This window comes from Myotis nattereri (genome assembly GCF_964212035.1).
Source record: "Myotis nattereri genome assembly, chromosome: 9".
Lineage (NCBI taxonomy): Eukaryota > Metazoa > Chordata > Mammalia > Chiroptera > Vespertilionidae > Myotis > Myotis nattereri.
In genome coordinates this window covers 62,084,161-62,102,352 of record NC_138084.1, presented here as the reverse complement: position 1 = coordinate 62,102,352, position 18,192 = coordinate 62,084,161, and the positions used below count along the sequence as shown (strand labels likewise).

At 43.4% G+C, this 18,192-nt stretch overlaps 1 protein-coding gene across 2 annotated transcripts in view; it reads left to right on the top strand.

Moving 5' to 3' along the window:
• The window catches only part of MAML2 (mastermind like transcriptional coactivator 2), a gene marked incomplete at both ends in the record, with an annotated part of 353,771 nt that overhangs the window by 235,876 nt on the left and 99,703 nt on the right, over positions 1 to 18,192 (top strand). For both annotated transcript variants that reach the window (XM_081099197.1, XM_081099198.1), the window contains one exon: positions 5,417 to 6,925. In XM_081099197.1, coding sequence (XP_080955323.1) covers positions 5,417 to 6,925 — 1,509 coding nt within the window. The remainder of the gene's footprint in view (positions 1 to 5,416; positions 6,926 to 18,192) is intronic.

Below are 18,192 nucleotides of genomic sequence, written 5' to 3'. Positions count from 1 at the left end.
CAAATTTAAACTTATGTTTTCCGACTGTGTTGGCAGAAAGATAAGTATATTACTATTATATATTAAAACATTTCTTCAGCCTGAAAGCTTTTTTTCTTCTGTTTTAAAATAAATTAAAATATTCTTGTGGGCCCCTGAGACTACTGTGTGCTCTGGGCACTGTGCTGTCCATGCCTGATGGATAAGCCCCGGGTGAGAGAGGTCAGCCCTGGTTCTTCCCTCTGTCCTTTCAATGCTGTTAAGCGCATTCTTGGTTACTGACTCCTCTGACCTTCAGGATATACACTGTTCTTATACTTCCCCCTCCCTCCATTCCATCCAGGCCACCCATAAGGTCTGTACTGGGCCTCATCCTTCTCAATTCAAACCCATGTCTTCATTCCCCACCATCCCCCTGATTGTCTTATTCCCTTAGGACCACTCTTGGCCTGGTAAGACGGCATTGAATTTTCTCATAAACTATTTCTCACTAGGGTATTAATGACTAACTGTGTTCGTCCTCTACTCCTGCTAGAACAGTAGCTTTTTATCACAGAACTCTAAGTGGAGAACTCTATATGACTCAGTGCAATTCAAAGCCATGTATCTGAACCCATAGACATAGTATGGTGATGGCCAGAGGGAAGCGGGGAGGCAGGCACTGGGTGGAGGCAGGCAAAATTGAGGAAAGAATGTGGACATATGTAATAGTGTCAACAATAAAAAAACAAATGTGCCCCAGCCAGCATGGCTCAGTGGTTGAGCATCAACCTATGATCCAGGAGATCACGGTTTGATTCCTGGTCAGGGCACATGCCTAGGTTGCGGGCTCAATCCCAGTGCGGGGTGTGCAGGAGGCAGCCGATCAATGATTCTCTCTCATCGTTGATGTTTCTATCTCTCTCTTTCCCTTCATTTCTGAAGTCAATAAAAATATATTTTTAAAAAAGAAAAGAAATCTGAACTCTGATTAAAACCTAGAATGGGAGTTCCAAAAATAAAGCCATGTATTTGATGATGAATATTTAGTTCAGCAAAGAAATACTTCAAGATAAAGGTTGAACTTTGGGAGTCATTGACATTGTTTTGTTCCAGTAGCTGGTGCCTAATCAGTATTCAGTGGGCCTTGGTGACACAACTTTCATTAGAAGCTTCTACAAAACGGGACACAGACTGTCTCCACAATTCTCTTGATAAAGCATCATACTCAAGGGAGTCCTAATGGAATCCCTTTTATTCATGATTTGTCTTCCGCAGCATCACTCAGGAGGACTTCTGTTCCCCATCTTAGTCATTTATCCAGCTGTACCTGGTGGCACTCCTTCAGTGCCTGTTACTTTTTGGGTTCAGGCTAGAAAGTGTTCTCAGAGGTAATCCCATTTATAAAGAAGGGAACTACATCCCACAGAAGTAAAATAACTTGCCTGGAATAGCAAAGCAACTTAATGCCGTGTCAGGACTGGCTCCCAGTCCTCCTCAGTACATGAGTGTGGGTACCAGTTACCTCTGTCAGGGCCTATGATAACATTTACTGCACAGCACAGGGTCTGCCTTGGGAGTGCTTGGTTTGATTCTTGACTTTATTGCTTACTATTTGTGTGGCTTTGAAATGTTACTCAATCTCCAAACCTCCGTTTTCTCATCTATAAAAATGAGGGGTAGGTAAGAAATACAAGCATGTGCTGCAGAGCGATGTTTTGGTAAACAACAGATCAAAGATGGGATGGTGGTCTCATATGATTATAATCTAGTCTAATAATAGACAAACATGGTAATTGACTGTACCTTTGCTACACCTCCCATTGGCTAATCAGCGTGATATGAAAATTAACTGCCAACAAAGATGGCGGCTAATTTGCATACTGCAGGCACAGTGGGACAGTGCCACCTCGCCTGCCCCACCACCATCCAGGCCTGCTATCTGCGACCCAGAGCGGTGGTCGTCCGTGTGCGACCTGACCTGTGGCTGGCGGGCCGGACCGTGGTGATCCCCGCCACCCGCCCTGCCCTCATCCAGCCCTCCCGTGGGGGACCCGGGCCTGGCGTACTGGAAGGCGGCTCAGGCAGGAGCAGTGTGGGCTGGAAGGCGGCTCCAGCCGGAGCGAAGGCCTGGGTCCCGGTGCCGGAGGAAAACCGGTGCCGGCAGCCAGGGGGAGGGAAGGTGTATTACACAAATCTTTTCATACAACAGGCCTCTAGTAAAATATAAACAAAAAAATTGCAATGTGGAAAGTAAAGATTGGACTCAGCTACACTTTTGCCAGCTCTGGGAGGTTTAAATAGACAAGGAGGCTCAGCATACTGTCCACCTGCTATGCATCTGCCCACTGCCCGGGCTGGAGTTGGCGAGGGAGTGAGAGGAGCCTAGGAGCCTGCTCTCTTCCCTTCCAGTCCAGTTCCTTTCTCTCTCTCCTCCCCTTCTCCCTTTTATTATCTCTCATCTCAAGCTTTCTCTCTCTGGGTCTCTTTTGATCTCTGCTCTCCCTTTCTCTCCTTTTCCCTTCCTTCCCTCTCTCCCTTCCTCCCACCTGCTGAGATATATTCATTCTCCCCTCCCTCCAATAGTGCTTCCCTTCACGGCGTACCCCCTTACACTCCCCCTTTACACACTTTATCTTTTATAACGTATTTTTATTGTACCTTTTCTATGTTTATATACACAAATACTTATAATTGTGTTGCAATCTCATACAGTATTCAGTGCACTAGGATGCTATAAAGCAGCAGTTCTCAACCTGTGGGTCACGACCCCTTTGGGGGTCGAACGACCCTTTCACAGGGGTCGTCAAAGGCCATCGGAAAACACATATATAATTACATATTGTTTTTGTGATGAATCACTAGGCTTTAATTATGTTTAATTTGTAACAATGAAATTGGAGGTCACCACAACATGAGGAACTGTATTAAAGGGTCGTGGCATTAGGAAGGTTGAGAACCACTCTTATAAAGGAATGCAATACGCTAAACCATGTAGCCTACATGTGAAGTAGACTATGCCATCTAGGTTTGTGTCAGTACACTCTATGATGTTTGCACAATGATGACATCATCGAACAACACATTTCTCAGAATGTGTCCCCGTTGCCAAGCAACAAATCACTGTAGTATCAATCTCATAGAGTTGTGAGGACTCTTAGCGTTGTGAGAATCCAATGAGATTACTCCTACAGAGAGTTTTGCACAATGCCTAACACACAGCACTTAATAAATGACTGCTATTATTATTATTATCACTGCTGATACAACCATTGCTAATTCTATCACTGTCTCTACAATCCTGGTGGCTTGAGAAAGTGCTAGCACTGCTTCCTAGAGTATGCACTGCACTGCCCAGGGAGTGGCCACAGCCATGGGAGAATCTGGCAGAACCGGTTTTTCAAAGCCGGTGGAAAATAAATCAAAGGTGCTAACCCAAACCTGGGGAAAAGAATGTATCCCTTTATTAGTTGTGAAAGAACCTTCGAAATGTAACTTATACTGAAATAAATCAGTGCGGCCACTCTTGAGGAAGCATGGCTGAACCTCTTTAGTCTGTGCTCTTTCTGACCTCATGAGGACAGACGGTGGCAACTTGGAGTTTCTGCTAAATGTGGTGATGGCTGAGCGTCTTCTGTGCTGACATTGCCTACATCCATGAGTAGACAAGATTAGGAGTCCAGAAACACTCAGAGACAGCAGAGAAGGGAGAGGGGAGCTTCACACGCAGTACAAGTTATACCCTACCTCTTGCTGCACATTGCTCATCACTGACTGTGAAGTCACATGGGGCTTCATTGAGAGTCTTCATGGAAAATAACAGAAGCCCAACTCATATAAGCTTAAGCAAAAGGAGGGATTTATTATAAAGATTACAAAGTGTATCAAGGACAACAGGGAGAGTTGCAGAGCTGACCTGGGATTGAATCAGGCTCTCAAATGCTATCAAGTCTTGTGTCTCTCCGCTATGCTTCATTGCTCTCTCTTTCCATGGACTTACTTTCTCTACGGCCCAGGTGGACTTAATGGAACAGCAGCTCCCACGTTTTGTGCAGCCACCCGAAGAGAGCCCTGGGATTACCAGGGAAGGAGCTGATTGGCTCCACTGGGGTCGGGTTCCTTTCTCTGATTACCAGTTAGCAATGGTAAAAGGCAAAACATGGTGCATCTACCATCACTATATACCACCTGTGAATGGGCAAAGCCACAGATAAAGAGTTACTGGAACAGGTACTGATGACAAGAAACATCATGCTCACCTTTGGCTTTGTGCTGCATCCTGGTCATTCCCAGGTTCCTCATTTTAGCAGAGATCCAGGATGTCTCTGCTCACTTCCCCCTGCCAGCTCTCCTGGGCAAACCCTAACCCAGCGGTTCTCAACCTGTGGGTCATGACCCTTTGGCGGTCAAACGACCCTTTCACAGGGGTCGCCTAAGACCATCCTATATATCAGATATTTACATGACGATTCATAACAGTAGCAACATTACAGTTATGAAGTAGCAACGAAAATAATTTTATGGTTGGGTCACAACCTGAGGAACTACATAGGGCCAGAAGGTTGAGAACCACTGCCCTAACCCCTTAACATGCCAATTCCAGCATTATAATATAGTGGAAATGACACAGGCTTTAGAACTATACAGACCTGAAGTTAAAGCCCAGGTCTAACACTTCCTAGCTGGGTGACACTGGGCAAGTTACTTAGCCTCTCTGAGCCTTGGTTTACTTATCTATAAAGTAATACACATCTAATCGGTTGTTGCAAACACTAAGGAAACATCCCCAGGGAAATCTGTGCTGAGAGTATCTCATTTGATAAATGAGAAAATCATGGTTTCTGTTCACCCACACAATGTTGTTGCATGGGCCCAACTGCAAAGCCACAGAATTATAGGAGGAAGAGTAGATGAATGCCAAATAGCATATCTCCTTGGGCACAACAATAATTCGAATACTTACTTAGAGGATAAAAGCAATGAAAGGGGAAAAAAACAACTAGAAATTGTATCTCAGCATTATACTTTTCAGTGTTTCCCATCTTGGTCAAAGTTGTGTTCACGCCAGTCGCCTGCAGGTGTGTGGGGTTAGGTGTACATGCACGTGGGATATTTTGACCTACAACAAAAAGCAATGACACTTTGGTGATGAACTGTAGATATTATCAATAGCTCCTGATGATCTATGCAGGATTCTTCATCCATTGGCCCATGTTGCTATCAGGGAACCGCAGTGATCTCGGACCACTAATTGACCTGCTCCTCCAGAAATATTTTATTTTGTTCTGTTTGTGCTACTGCGAGTTTCATCATATTCCAGACTCGGCTTCATTGGTGCTTCTTTTTTAATCCATCCTGTGTGTAAATGGAAGAAACATTTAAATATTATGTCGCTTTTAATAAGAAGCACATCTGGATTCATATCTCATTTTATTTTACTTCCCCTCTTGTCTTTCAGCTCCAGGGTTCCTTGAAAAGAAAACAGATAGTCAACCTGTCTCCTGCCAACAGCAAGAGGCCCAACGGCTTTGTTGACAATTCGTTCCTTGATATCAAAAGAATCCGCGTCGGGGAGAACCTCTCTGCAGGACAAGGGGGCCTCCAAGTAAATAATGGACAAAGTCAGATTATGTCAGGGACCTTGCCCATGAGCCAAGCACCCCTGAGGAAGACTAACAATCTGCCTCCCCACACACATTCTCCTGGCAATGGCATGTTTAACATGGGCTTGAAAGAAGTGAAGAAGGAGCCAGGAGAGACTCTGTCTTGCAGTAAGCACATGGATGGCCAGATGACCCAGGAGAATATTTTTTCTAACAGGTATGGAGATGACTCCGGAGAGCAATTGATGGATCCTGAACTGCAGGAACTGTTCAATGAACTGACCAACATATCTGTTCCTCCTATGAGTGACCTTGAGCTGGAGAACATGATCAACGCCACCATAAAGCAGGACGATCCATTTAACATTGACTTGGGTCAGCAAAGCCAGAGGAGCACTCCCAGGCCCTCCATCCCTATGGAGAAGACAGTGATCAAAAGTGAATACTCACCTGGTCTGACCCAGGGGCCATCGGGCTCTCCTCAGCTGAGGCCCCCATCAGCCGGCCCTGCTTTCTCCATGGCCAACACTGCCCTTTCCACTTCCTCCCCAATCCCTTCGGTCCCTCAGAGCCAGGCTCAGCCTCCGACAGCCTCGGGGGCAAGCCGGGCCTTGCCAAGCTGGCAGGAAGTGTCCCATGCCCAACAGCTCAAACAGATAGCTGCCAACCGTCAGCAGCATGCCCGGATGCAGCAGCACCAGCAGCAGCCGCACCAGCCTACCAACTGGTCAGCCTTGCCCTCTTCCGCTGGGCCATCTCCAGGTCCATTTGGGCAGGAGAAAATCCCTAGCCCTTCTTTTGGTCAGCAGCCGTTCAGCCCACAGAGCTCCCCCATGCCTGGGGTCGCCGGCGGCAGCAGCCAGTCAAAAGTCATGGCTAACTACATGTACAAGGCCAGCCCCTCAGCCCAGGGAGGGCACCTGGATGTGCTTATGCAGCAAAAGCCTCAGGATCTCAGTCGAAGTTTTATGAACAGCTCGCACACGGCCATGGAGCCCCGTCTTGGCAACACCAAGCCTTTGTTCCATTTTAACTCAGATCAAGCAAACCAGCAGATGCCTTCTGTTTTGCCTTCTCAGAACAAACCTACTCTCCTACACTACACCCAGCAGCAGCAGCAGCAGCAGCAGAGCTCGATGTCAGCTCAGCAACAGCAGCAGCAACGACAACAGCAACAGCAGCAACAACAGCAGCAGCAGCAGCAGCAGCAGGCACAGCAGCCGCCCTCTCAGCCCACCCAACCTCTGTCAAACCAGTCCTTGCTAAGGTCACCCTTGCCACTTCAGCAAAAGATCCTGCTCCAGAAAATGCAGAATCCGCCCGTCGCAGGACTGGGATACCAAGTCTCCCAGCAACACCGACAGGTAAGGGCTCTGCTACTCCAAACACAGAGTACCCAGAGACCACCAGTCTTGGTCATTGTGCTTTGATTACCATTATGTTTGTGCTGGGACAGGATCAAGACCACAGAGAGAGTAGTGGTTCTGATGGATCCATAGGAAGACCTCATGGAGGCATGAGCTTGTATTTCTTTGCAGGGCATTAATGTCATCGGGATCTGTAGGGATCAAAGGCTCCTGCATAGTAAGAATGTTTCATTATAGTCCATGCCTTTGGTGACAGGTCCAGTTGTCAGTCAGATTCTGATATGCACAATGTTTATTCATCCAGCCCATAAATTGGTCATTAAGTCAACAAGTCCGACCTGAGCACCTCCCATGTGCAAGGTGTTGTGATTATGCTGAGTATGGACATAAGGCCACACGTGATATTGAAAGTATTTAACAACTAGTTTACATCCATACCAACCAATTAAAATGTCTAAATGCCCCACCCATCGTAATAGATCCTGCTGTGACTCCATGTTGGTGCTGAGTATCAACCTTAAATTAGACACCATCCTTGTCTGCAAGCACGGCCTCGAGAGGGAGACAGGCTTTAAAGACTATCATTTTATGAGTGTCAAGGGGAATGATGTGGGAGCACAGAGGCTGGGTAACTTACCCAGCAAAGGGAAACCAGGGAAGGCTTCTGGAGAAAGTAATGTTGGAGTTAAAGTTAAGTGTTAAAGGATGAAGTCATCATGACTATGAACAACAACAAAAATCTGTGGTTACCTTATATCCTGTGGTTAGCATCAAACAGGGATTTTTATTCTGCCCCAAACATGTATATTTGAATAGTATGAAGAAATAGCTATGTGTTTCCGGAGCACATACTGGTGAGGAAGCTCTAGTTCTTAGGGAACTTGAAAGAGGAAACTCTTCCTGGAAAAAAAAAAAAGAAGGAAGGCAGGAAGGGAGGGAGGGAGGGAGAGAGGGAGGGAGAGAGGGAGGGAACAAGCAAGGGAGGGAGGAAGGGAGAGAGAAAGGAAAGAAGAGGTGAGGGAGGGAGCTTGAATGTTGCTTTGTGCATGTAATTTGACAGGTCTACAATAGTGTCCAAGCACAAAGACAGCACATTACATGTCAAAACAGTATGTTGGGACAGCGCAATGGCACAGAGCCTAATTTCAGTCCCATTCCTAGAGTAGTTTTCATGGTCACAGCCCAGAAAAGAATGCCACAAGGACCGCAGACTGTGGCCAAGCTAACCTTTGCCCTAGATGTAAGAAAACTAGACTCCACTAGGATTCAAGAGCTGTGTATCAAGTAAAGCTTTCAGCTCTTATTTATCTAAAAAGTGTTTTATATTTTAATCGTAGATTATGAAGAATGGACTTATTAAGAGTCATGTGTATATTTTAGAAGGTTCCGTTTTTAACATGGGTAGTTTGGGGATCATTTAAAAACAAGTGGTACTGGGGAACCACTTTCTCAGTTACATGTGGCCATATTGATTTGGATGAATTTAGGTTTAAATTCTTACCAACACTCACTAGGTACTTGACCTCAAGCAAGTCCTCTAAGCCTCAGTTTCCTAACCTTTAAAAATGATAATAATATACCCTAGGATTTTTTGATAATGAAATTGTATAATTCTTAGTTTAGAGTCTAGAATAAAGTTGGCTATTATTGTGGTTATCATGGAAAGAACCATATATAATATCGAAATATTTTTAACAAGTATTAATATTATGTAGGAAAGGCATTAGAGTAAGTCTCAAATTCTAACAAAATAATATTGGAGGAATATTATTAGAATATTAGAATATTAGAATAATATTAGAGAACTATCACTATTTTTTTTCTCTAGCAATATAGTGAGTGGGGAGTGATTTACCCTCCCTGAGCCCAGACTTGAGACCATAAAAGTGGAAATAATAAGTAATGACATATTAATGACAGTTAGCATTTCTTGAGTGTGTACTCTATAACTGGCATGACTTCTGTCTCCCTTACTTGTAGTATCTCATTTTACCCATATGAGGGAAATACCATTATTTTCATCTTACAGGTGAGGCACAGAGAGGTTAAATAACTTTCCCAAAGCCACATAAATAATAAGTAGCTGAGCCAGGGATCTGATGGTCTACTTTGAAGGGTTGTACATTCAACCACTAGGTTGTATAGCTCACAGGTAGGATTTGTTGGGAAACGAATGACCACCTAGAGATCATTGTGGGATTCTCAAAAGGAATATGTCTTCTCATATTGGACCATATTTACACAATATACATAGTCGATTAAGTCCTTTTGGGATAGAGAAAGTCTTAAATCTTTAACCTTCGGAGTTGTTAAAAGAATAAAAAAAAAATCTGTGTAACTTCCTAGTTGTAGACCTTCCTAAGGATGAACATTATGGAGCTATTCAAAATAAATAATTTGCAGCAGGTGCCTCATCAGTCTTCTTTGGGAGCCTTCCTGCCACCTCCAACATCTGTCCTGTTTCCAGCTCTATTGCTCATATCAACAACTGTGCACCATACTTCTGGCCCCTTAGTCCCCACCTGAGCTTCTAGGATCCAAGCACATTAATGGGTATTAATGGAAAACTCAACAAACATCTTCCAATGTCTTAGATGATTTTTTACTTTTCCCAATGCATATGATACATATCACGCCAAGATAATTTTCACCTTTTTGAGAAGGCTTTCAAAAAGTGTTAGAAACGGTGGTGGCATTCTAAGATAAAGGCCTCTTCTAAATAGACAGGCAAGTGGCTACCATTTAAAGCTTTATTTCAGTTTTGTAGATTGAACCACAATGTCCCTTCCAGCTTAGTGATTCTATGAGCTATGACTCTGAAGTCTTGAGTCTGAGTTATTAGCGAATGTAGCAGAGCTCTAGAGTCAAATAAGTGTTGCCCTCTTGAAAGCATTCACCTTTGTGGAGTTGGGCCCATTCTAATAATGGTGCTATTGTTTGATATAGTTATGAAGTTTTTCTCTGGGGATTTTCTTCAGAGCTTTTAGTACATTGAGTGGATTATTACCAATGCAACAATATTCATCCTGTCAGGGAGGTTTTTGAAAATAGTCAAGCTGGGTAATGCTTCTTAGGGTCAAAAACAAGGAATAACTGATCTTGTAGGGCTTCTTGGCTTGTGAACTTTCTCTGAAGGCAATAAAGAAAATAAACAAGTTCCTTCCCAAGATGATAATTTTGAGAAGCAACTTTCATTTGGATGTAAATATTTCAAAGGTTTTTTTCTAATTTTTGTTGTTGTTAATCCTCACCCAAAGATATTTTTTCCCATTAATTTCTAGAGAGAGTGGAAGGGGCGGAGGGAGGGAGGGAGGGAGGGAGAAAAAAAACTGATCTGAGACACATTGATTGGCTGCCTTCTGCATGCACCCTAACCAGGGCTGGGGATCAAGCCTGTAGCCCAGGTACGTGTCCTTGACCAGGAATCATTGAACCTGTGACCCTTCAATCCATGGGCCGACCCTCTAACCACTGAGCAACACTGGACAGGTCAAGTTTTTCTAATTTTTATTGTCTTATCCAGTATATTGCCAAGTATTCTCAACTCAAAGAGAATAGTTTTAACTCTCCCATCCTCAGTAAACAGTACACATGTGTATTCTCATTTCAGATTCGCTAAATCTCTGTTAGTCATGATCAGAGACATGGGAGGGGGGGTTGATAATTAAGCAACTCTTAAGTTTATCAACCAAAGCATCCTAAATGAAAACAATAGTCATGACTTTTTTTCTGCTTGTCATACTCACTTTATGTCAAACACAGGAAGATTTACTATGGGATTTGCTAATTGGAGCCCTGTTAGCCTTGGAAATGCTAGAAATCTTGGCTTTCTGTTACAGAATGGTACACTGAATTTGTTCATTGGTTGCTTGTAATTTACCCAGTAGAGTGTGCACAGATGGCCTTCTGCTCAACTTTCAGAACTCTGAACCCAGAGAGATCTGCTTGCTCAAGCAGAGGCTGAATTTGGGGGATCCCTGGGCCCCTCTCCCTTTGTTGGGTACCCACCTCTGTTCTCCTAACGGAAGTGCCTAATGATCGATGCAGCATAATCGAATTGCTGTAAACATCGGATTGTTCCATGCCTGGGGTGGTTTTGAGTAGCCCCTTCTCCAGAGACTGGGAGAACAAATGGTATTTGGCATTTCACAAAATGTCTTCAGCCACTCTGTCTTGCTGATGTTTGGGGCTTTTCAAATTGGAAAAGATCCCGGCTATAATTTTCTTCCCTTTCTGATTTGAAGGTTATGGGAGAGGGCAAGAGAGGGATGTAATGCATGCAGGTCTGATTTATCTTCATGACTTGTTTAAGGTGTGAAAGAGTTACTGGTTGACCAAGACTCATATAAATGAGTTCAGTCCAAAAGCACTAACCTCTTGAATCAAAAAGTGATCTTTTTTTTCAGAGCTTTTTAATTAGACACTTAAAAGTGTGATTTTCTTTCTAACATTAGATCCGTGAAACTCAAGTGGATTCTATATTTGGTTTAGAATTCTCCCATCTCTAAAAATTCTGAGAGGGCAGGCAGCCAGTGAATGGATGGTTTGTTATGACCGAAACATAAATTTGTACATTTCCTCCTTAGTTTAAAGCCAAGCTCCTCAATCATACATCAAGAACCTCACCACACTCCCTCTGCCTAGCCAAGTTTATCCTTCACTACTCTACATATCAACCCTGACTTAAATCAGGCAAGTCTCCTAATGTTCTCCCCTCTTTTGAAAGGTAATTTTGTTTATGTCTGATCTTCAAGATTAACACTCAGAAAACTCTTTCCCAGCTGGCCTGGGTGAGGGTGGCAGAATCACTGCAGTTCTCATATACAGACAATACTAGTACTTCTATGTTCTTATAGTTGCCAGTGGACGTGCCAGAGAAGGGACAGAACCTTGAATCAGCAGGACATACCTTCTCTAATGGGAAAATCATCACGAATCAGTGTTCTACAACAATATATCATGCAAACCGCCCCTTTCTGGGGGCTAAAATGTCAATCAACAGGCTAGTGCCAGGGTTTGGGTTTAGGGGCTAAAACCAGGTTAAAGGAAGTCAGGAGCATGAAGGGTCAAAGATGAAACAACCTAATGTCCTAAAAAAGCTGGGAAACAAAATCAATCAGTATAGCCAGAACCCAGGAGGGAAGCCAAAGGACAGTAACTAACCTATGGTCAAGGGTAAAGTAAATGACATGAAATCCAGAGGGAAGTTAGGATAGAGACTCAAGAAAAGCGAGGTGATCATTGCAAGTGACCTTTGACCATTTGGTGATTTCTGTTATGACTCTCCTTGATGGGGTTCTGCTGGCAAAAGGGAAAGGGTCTGGCACAGACACACTGACAGTTGTCCATGGCAGGCCAGGAGTTTATGTTTGCATAGTCATTTGATCTTTGATATTTTATCATTCATCTGTTAAGTTTACAAAGAAAACAAAAATTTGTTTTTAATATTCCAGGAAACTAGTGCTAAAGCCAGAATACACAGTGACTTTCCAGACATATATTAATACTAGAGGCCCAATGCACGAAATTTGTGCACAAGTAGGCCTTCCTTCCCCTGGCTGCTGGCACCGACTTCCCTCCAGCACCTGGGACCGGGGCTTCCCTCTGGTCGCTGGCAGGCACCCGGGACCTGGGCTTCCCTCGCAGCCCCGGCTTCATCCAGAAGGTCGTCCAGAAGGATGCCCAGTCTAATTAGCATATTACGCTTTTATTATTATAGACTAGAGGCCCAATGCATGAAGATTTGTGCAAGAGTAGGCCTTCCTTCCCCTGGCCGCTGGCACGGGCTTCCCTCTGGAACCCAGGACCCAGGCTGCTTCGCTCTGGCTGCTGCCGCCACCCACCAGGACCCGGTCTACTTTGCTCCTGTTACTGCCAGGCATCTGCGACCAGGGCTGCTTCTCTCCAGCTGCTGCTGCCACCCACCAGGGGCATGCTCCGAGACACACCATGGCCACTCGGAGCATGTCCCCACCCCTGGTGTGTGTTCACTGGGGCTGGGGGCGGCACATAGTCCCCTCCCACCCATTTGCACTCGAAGCTCCTCCTGAGCAGTCATGATGCAGCCTCCTCCTGAGCCGATCATGATGCCTGGCTAATTTGCATATTGCCGCTTTATATATATAGATGATTTGTATTGAAGAATCTTGATTGGAAAAATTAACAGAGGGGATTTTTCATGTGTTTTTTAGTTAATTAGTTTGTTTGTTTTAACATTAGTACCAATTCCGTGCCATATACAAATAACCCAAATGGTAGATATTACCAACCTTTTTTTAGCAGGTGAGGGCATTGAGGCTCAGAGAGGTTAAATAACTTGTTCAGAGTTAACGGGAGTAACTGGTCTGAGTTTAAGTCCAATGCTAAGAACTACTGTGCTGCCTAAGTTAGGAAATAGGTAGAGGTGGTTTGAGTTGTGCTAACAGGGCCTTTATTGTGATACCTGTTTGAAATTTAACTGTTGTCTATATTCCCAGTTTATTTCTACCTCGTGGGAAATTTAAGCCAATTCTGATATAGGGGGTGGGGCAGAGGAGATCTTCAAACAATTTGCTTAAGTTGCCTTATCTGAATCCACAGATCTTTATGTCTCCTGGTCTGCCACAAACTAAAGAGTCAGACTAACCTGAGTCCTACTGAGTACTCCATTCTTAATTCTAGCAACTTATTTTGTTCATTCATTCAGAAGTATTTATTGGGTGCCTGCTATATGCCAGGCACAGATCTGGATACTGAAACAACTGAGAACAAAGATGAAGGTGTAACAGAGGAAGGGAGAAAATAAATTTTTAATTTAAATAATTAGGGAGTATTTTCAAATTGAGCTATTTTCATCATATTGCAGGTTTATTATTTGTTGTTAAATTTATTGGGATAACATTGATTCACAAAATTATACTAGAAGCCTGGTGCACAAAAATTTGTGCACTCAGGGGTAGGGGGTCCCTCAGCCCGGCCTGTGCCCTCTCGCAGTCTGGGACCCCTCGGGGGTGACCACTTGCTGGCTTAGGCCTGCTCCCTGGGGGATTGGTCCTAAGCTGGCAATCAGACATCCCTCTGGCAGCCTGGCAGCCCTCGGGGGATGCCTACTTGCCAGCAGGGAGCAGACCTAAGCTGCAGTCAGACATCCTTAGCGCTGCTGAGGAGGCAGGAGAGGCTCCCACCACCACTGCTGTACTGGCAGCCATCAGCCTGGCTTGTGGCTGAGCAGAGCTCCCCGCTGTGAGAGCACACTGACCACCAGAGGGCAGGTCCTGCATTGAGCAACTGCCCCCTGGTGGTCAGTGTGTGTCATAGTGACCAGTCATTCCCAGTCCTTCTGCTGTTAGGGTCAGTTTGCATATTACCCTTTTACTATATAGAATAAAGGCCTGGTGCACAGGTGGGGGCCGGCTGGTTTGCCCTGAAGGGTGTCCCGGATTAGGGTGGGGGTCCCGCTTGGGTGCCTGGCCAGCCTGGATGACGGGCTGATGGCTGTTTGCAGCTGGTCACACCCCCTTCAGGGTGGGGGTCCCCACTGGGATGCCTGGCCAGTCTGGATGAGGGGCTGAGGGCTGTTTTCAGGCTGGCGGGCGACTGAAGCTCCCAGACTCTTTTTTTTTTCTTTTTTTTTTCCTGGGATTTATTTACCTTCTATATCTGTCACTGGAGCTGAGAGCCGGCTCCAGCTCTGAGGCTGTGGCTGGCTGAAAGCAGGTATCTGGGTTTGTTTAGCTTCTATAATTGAAACTCTGTTGCCATCACTGGCGCTCTAAGCTCTGAGCCCGCTGGCTGCTGAAAGCAGGTTTCTGGGTTTGTTTAGCTTCTATAATTGCAACATTGTTGCATCTGGAGCTCAGAGCTGGGCTGCGGCAGGCGGGGAACCTTGGCTTCCTCCGTCACTGGAGCAAGCAAGCCTCATGTTCGCTTCAGCTGTGTGGCTGCCGGCCGCCATCTTTGTTAATTTGCATATCTCGCTGATTAGCCAATGGGAAGGGTAGTGAAGTTACGGTTAATTACCATGTTTGTCTGTTATTAGATAGGATAGGTTTCAAGTGTACAAATCTATAATACATTATCTGTATATTATACTGTATATTCAACACCAAAAGTCAAATCTTCTTCCATCACCATATATTTGACCCCTTTCACCCTTTATTACCTCCACACACCACCCTCTTCCTCTCTGGCAACTACCATATTATTGTCTATGCCTATAAGTTTGTGTGTGTTTGTTTGTCTTCTTGTTCATTTGTTGTTTTCAGTTTTATGTCCCACATATGAGTGAAATCATATGGTTCTTGACTTTTTTTTCTCTGCTTTATTTTGCTTAGCATGATATTGTCAAGATCCATCTGTGTTATCACAAATGGAAGTATTTCATCTTGCATCTTTTCTTATGGATGAGTAGTATTCATATATATATCTCCAATCCTCTTTATCCAATCAGCTATCAAAAGACACTTCAGTTGTTTTCATGTCTTGGCCACTGTGAATAATGCTGCAATTAAAATAGGGGTACATATATCTTTAGGAAGAAATGTTTTTGAATTCTGGGGGTAGATACACAAAAGGGGGTTTCTGGGTCATATGGAACTCTGTTGTTAATTTTTTAGGAACCTCCATATTGTTTTAATAGTGGCTGTACCAGTCTACATTCCCCCCAGCAGCAAATGAGGGTTCCTTTTTCTCCAAAACATCTCCAACACTTACTGTACTTATTTTGTTAATGATAGCCATTCTAACAGGTATTAGATGGTATTTCATTGTAGTTTTGATTTGCATTTCCCTAATAGCTAATGAAGTTGAGCATCTTTTCATACATTTGTTGGCCATTTGTATGTCTTCTTAAGAGAAATGTCTATTCAGGTCCTCTTCCCATTTTTCAATTGGATTGTTTTGTTGTTGTTGAGTTGTATGAGTTCTTTACATATTTTTATATTAACCCCTATCATGGGTGTTGTTTACAAATATCTTATATTTGGTTGGTTGCCTTTTAGACTTGTTGATAGTTTCTTTTTCTGTGCAGAAGCTTTTTAGTTTGATATAACGCCATTTGTTTAATTAAATTTGCTTTTGCTTCCATTGCCTTTGAGGTCAAACTCATAAAATCCTCTTTCTTAGATCAAGGTCCACAAGTGTGGTACCTTTGTCTTTCATTTATTTTGAGTTAATTCTTATGTATGGTGACAAATAGCAGTCTGGTTTCATTCTTTTATATGTGGCTTTCCAATTTTCCCAGCACCATTTATTGAAGAGGTTTTCTTTTCTCCATTGTATGTTTTTGGTTTCTTTGTCAAAATTTATTTGTGCATATACATGTGGGTTTACTTCTGGGCTCTCAGTTATGTTCCATTGGTCTGTGTGTATGTTTTTATTTCAGGCTTCTGTTGCTAGGCTGATTTGCTGCTGGGCTTTTTGATACCTCTGATCCCAGATAAAAATGGAAAAACCCAAGGGAGTGGTATGTGATTTAGTTTTTAAAGCAAAAAATCCAAGGGTTTTGTTAGATTTTTTTAAATGATAAAGCAAATTTATTCACTCTCTTTTTCTTCAACATGATCCATCAAGATTTAAGAACCTGTTCAGGATTACTAGTAAGAGTTTCACAATAGGGAAAAACCATAATTCTTGCATTCATTCATGTGATAAAAATTTATTGAGCACCTACAGTGTGCCAAAAATTGGAGATTAAAAGATTAAGTGATCCAAAGAACCCTCTTTGTACTCCTCTAAAAGATCAGGAAGGCATGGTCCCTCCTTTCAATGAGCTTTTGATCTGAAGAAGACATCTGTCCCTAATATTTATTGGATTCCCATTGGGTACATCTACCGTATTGTTCTTATCCTTAACAATCCACTCTATACAGTAACCAAGCCCAAATCACATGGGCCTCTCCCCTAAGTCTACAAGTTCAATTTTGAACATGTTGTTTTAGTCTTTTACAGAATATAACTCTATTTGCTGGATATTCCACTTTCATTTTTATTTCATGGTAGTACATAATAGTTCAGAGCACAATAGAGTGAATTAGTGTAAAACAACAATTAACTCCTTTATCCCTCAAGAAAGACATAAGCACAATAACGAAAACATGTTAGGATTGAAATCCACAGTTAGGAGAATGACTTTTATTATTCTCATTCCAAGGTCTTTGTCCATGTGTTGCATCCATCAATAAGAGCTGTGCATTTAAAGCATTAGTGGGTAATTTAGCCTGTTGAATACCAAGTTTCCAACCAAGGGAAAAAGGGGGTATGAGGTTAAGAAATACATTTGATCCTGGAGACGGAAATGCAAGAGGGTTAATGGAAAATCTGACAGATATTTAACTGTAATGTGCATTAATGTAGGTGACTGAAACAATCCCCTTTGCACCCATTTTAATTAGTTTTGCCTTTTCTAATCACATGCCAGTTATTACCAGTTTGGTAGTGGGGAGGGGGCTGTCTTTTTTGAAATCTAAAGGAAGCATAAACACATTTAGGCAGTGCACTACTATAATCAGTAAATTTTCACAGTAATGCTAATTAAAGTCAGGCACAAAGATTTGAGATTCAGAAGGTGTTTACTATAAAGAGTTCTAGGTTTGAAACAAAAGACTGCACAAATGTTGAGACTTCTAGAATCAGAGACATGTAATGCGAGTGAATCATCTTATTCTTCTACATTGTGTTTTAAGCAGGTAAGACCAAACTGACACACAGAGCGAGAGCCTAGGCAGCTCTCTGGATACTAATTAGAGAACTCTGGCTGAATACTTGCATTTTATGCATTGAATCTGAACAATAAAGTGGCACCTTAGTCTCCAAGCAATAAATTGAGTAGAGCATAATAGAGGGAAGCCAATGACTCCTTTCCTGTGCATCCTGCAAAATCAAGTTTCAAGGTCCCCAAGGATGAAAGAATGGGGGTTGCTGACCTGTTTCCCTTTCTTTGGACTGCTAATTCCCTCCACCCTGAATCACTGGCATTTGCCACAGTTTGCTTTTCATAGGAGCTGAAATTCAGCTCCACCTTTAGGAAACATGGACCTCATAAACAGGGAGCCTTTTAAGGCCCTGCTTCTTGGTAGTCCACAGGTCTGTGTGGGTGAGCACCTGAAATTGTGGGCCCCACATTTTGGTCTTTGACTCACATTTCTCTGTCTCTAGGTCTTTGTCCCATTCCTCCCACCCATGGCTGTGCCCTCTCCTCTTTTACCCTTTCCCTACAGACCAACTTTGAACTTGCCTCTCCTCCCTGACCTCCTTGAGTCCTGTTCTATGGCAGGCCATGAAAGCGA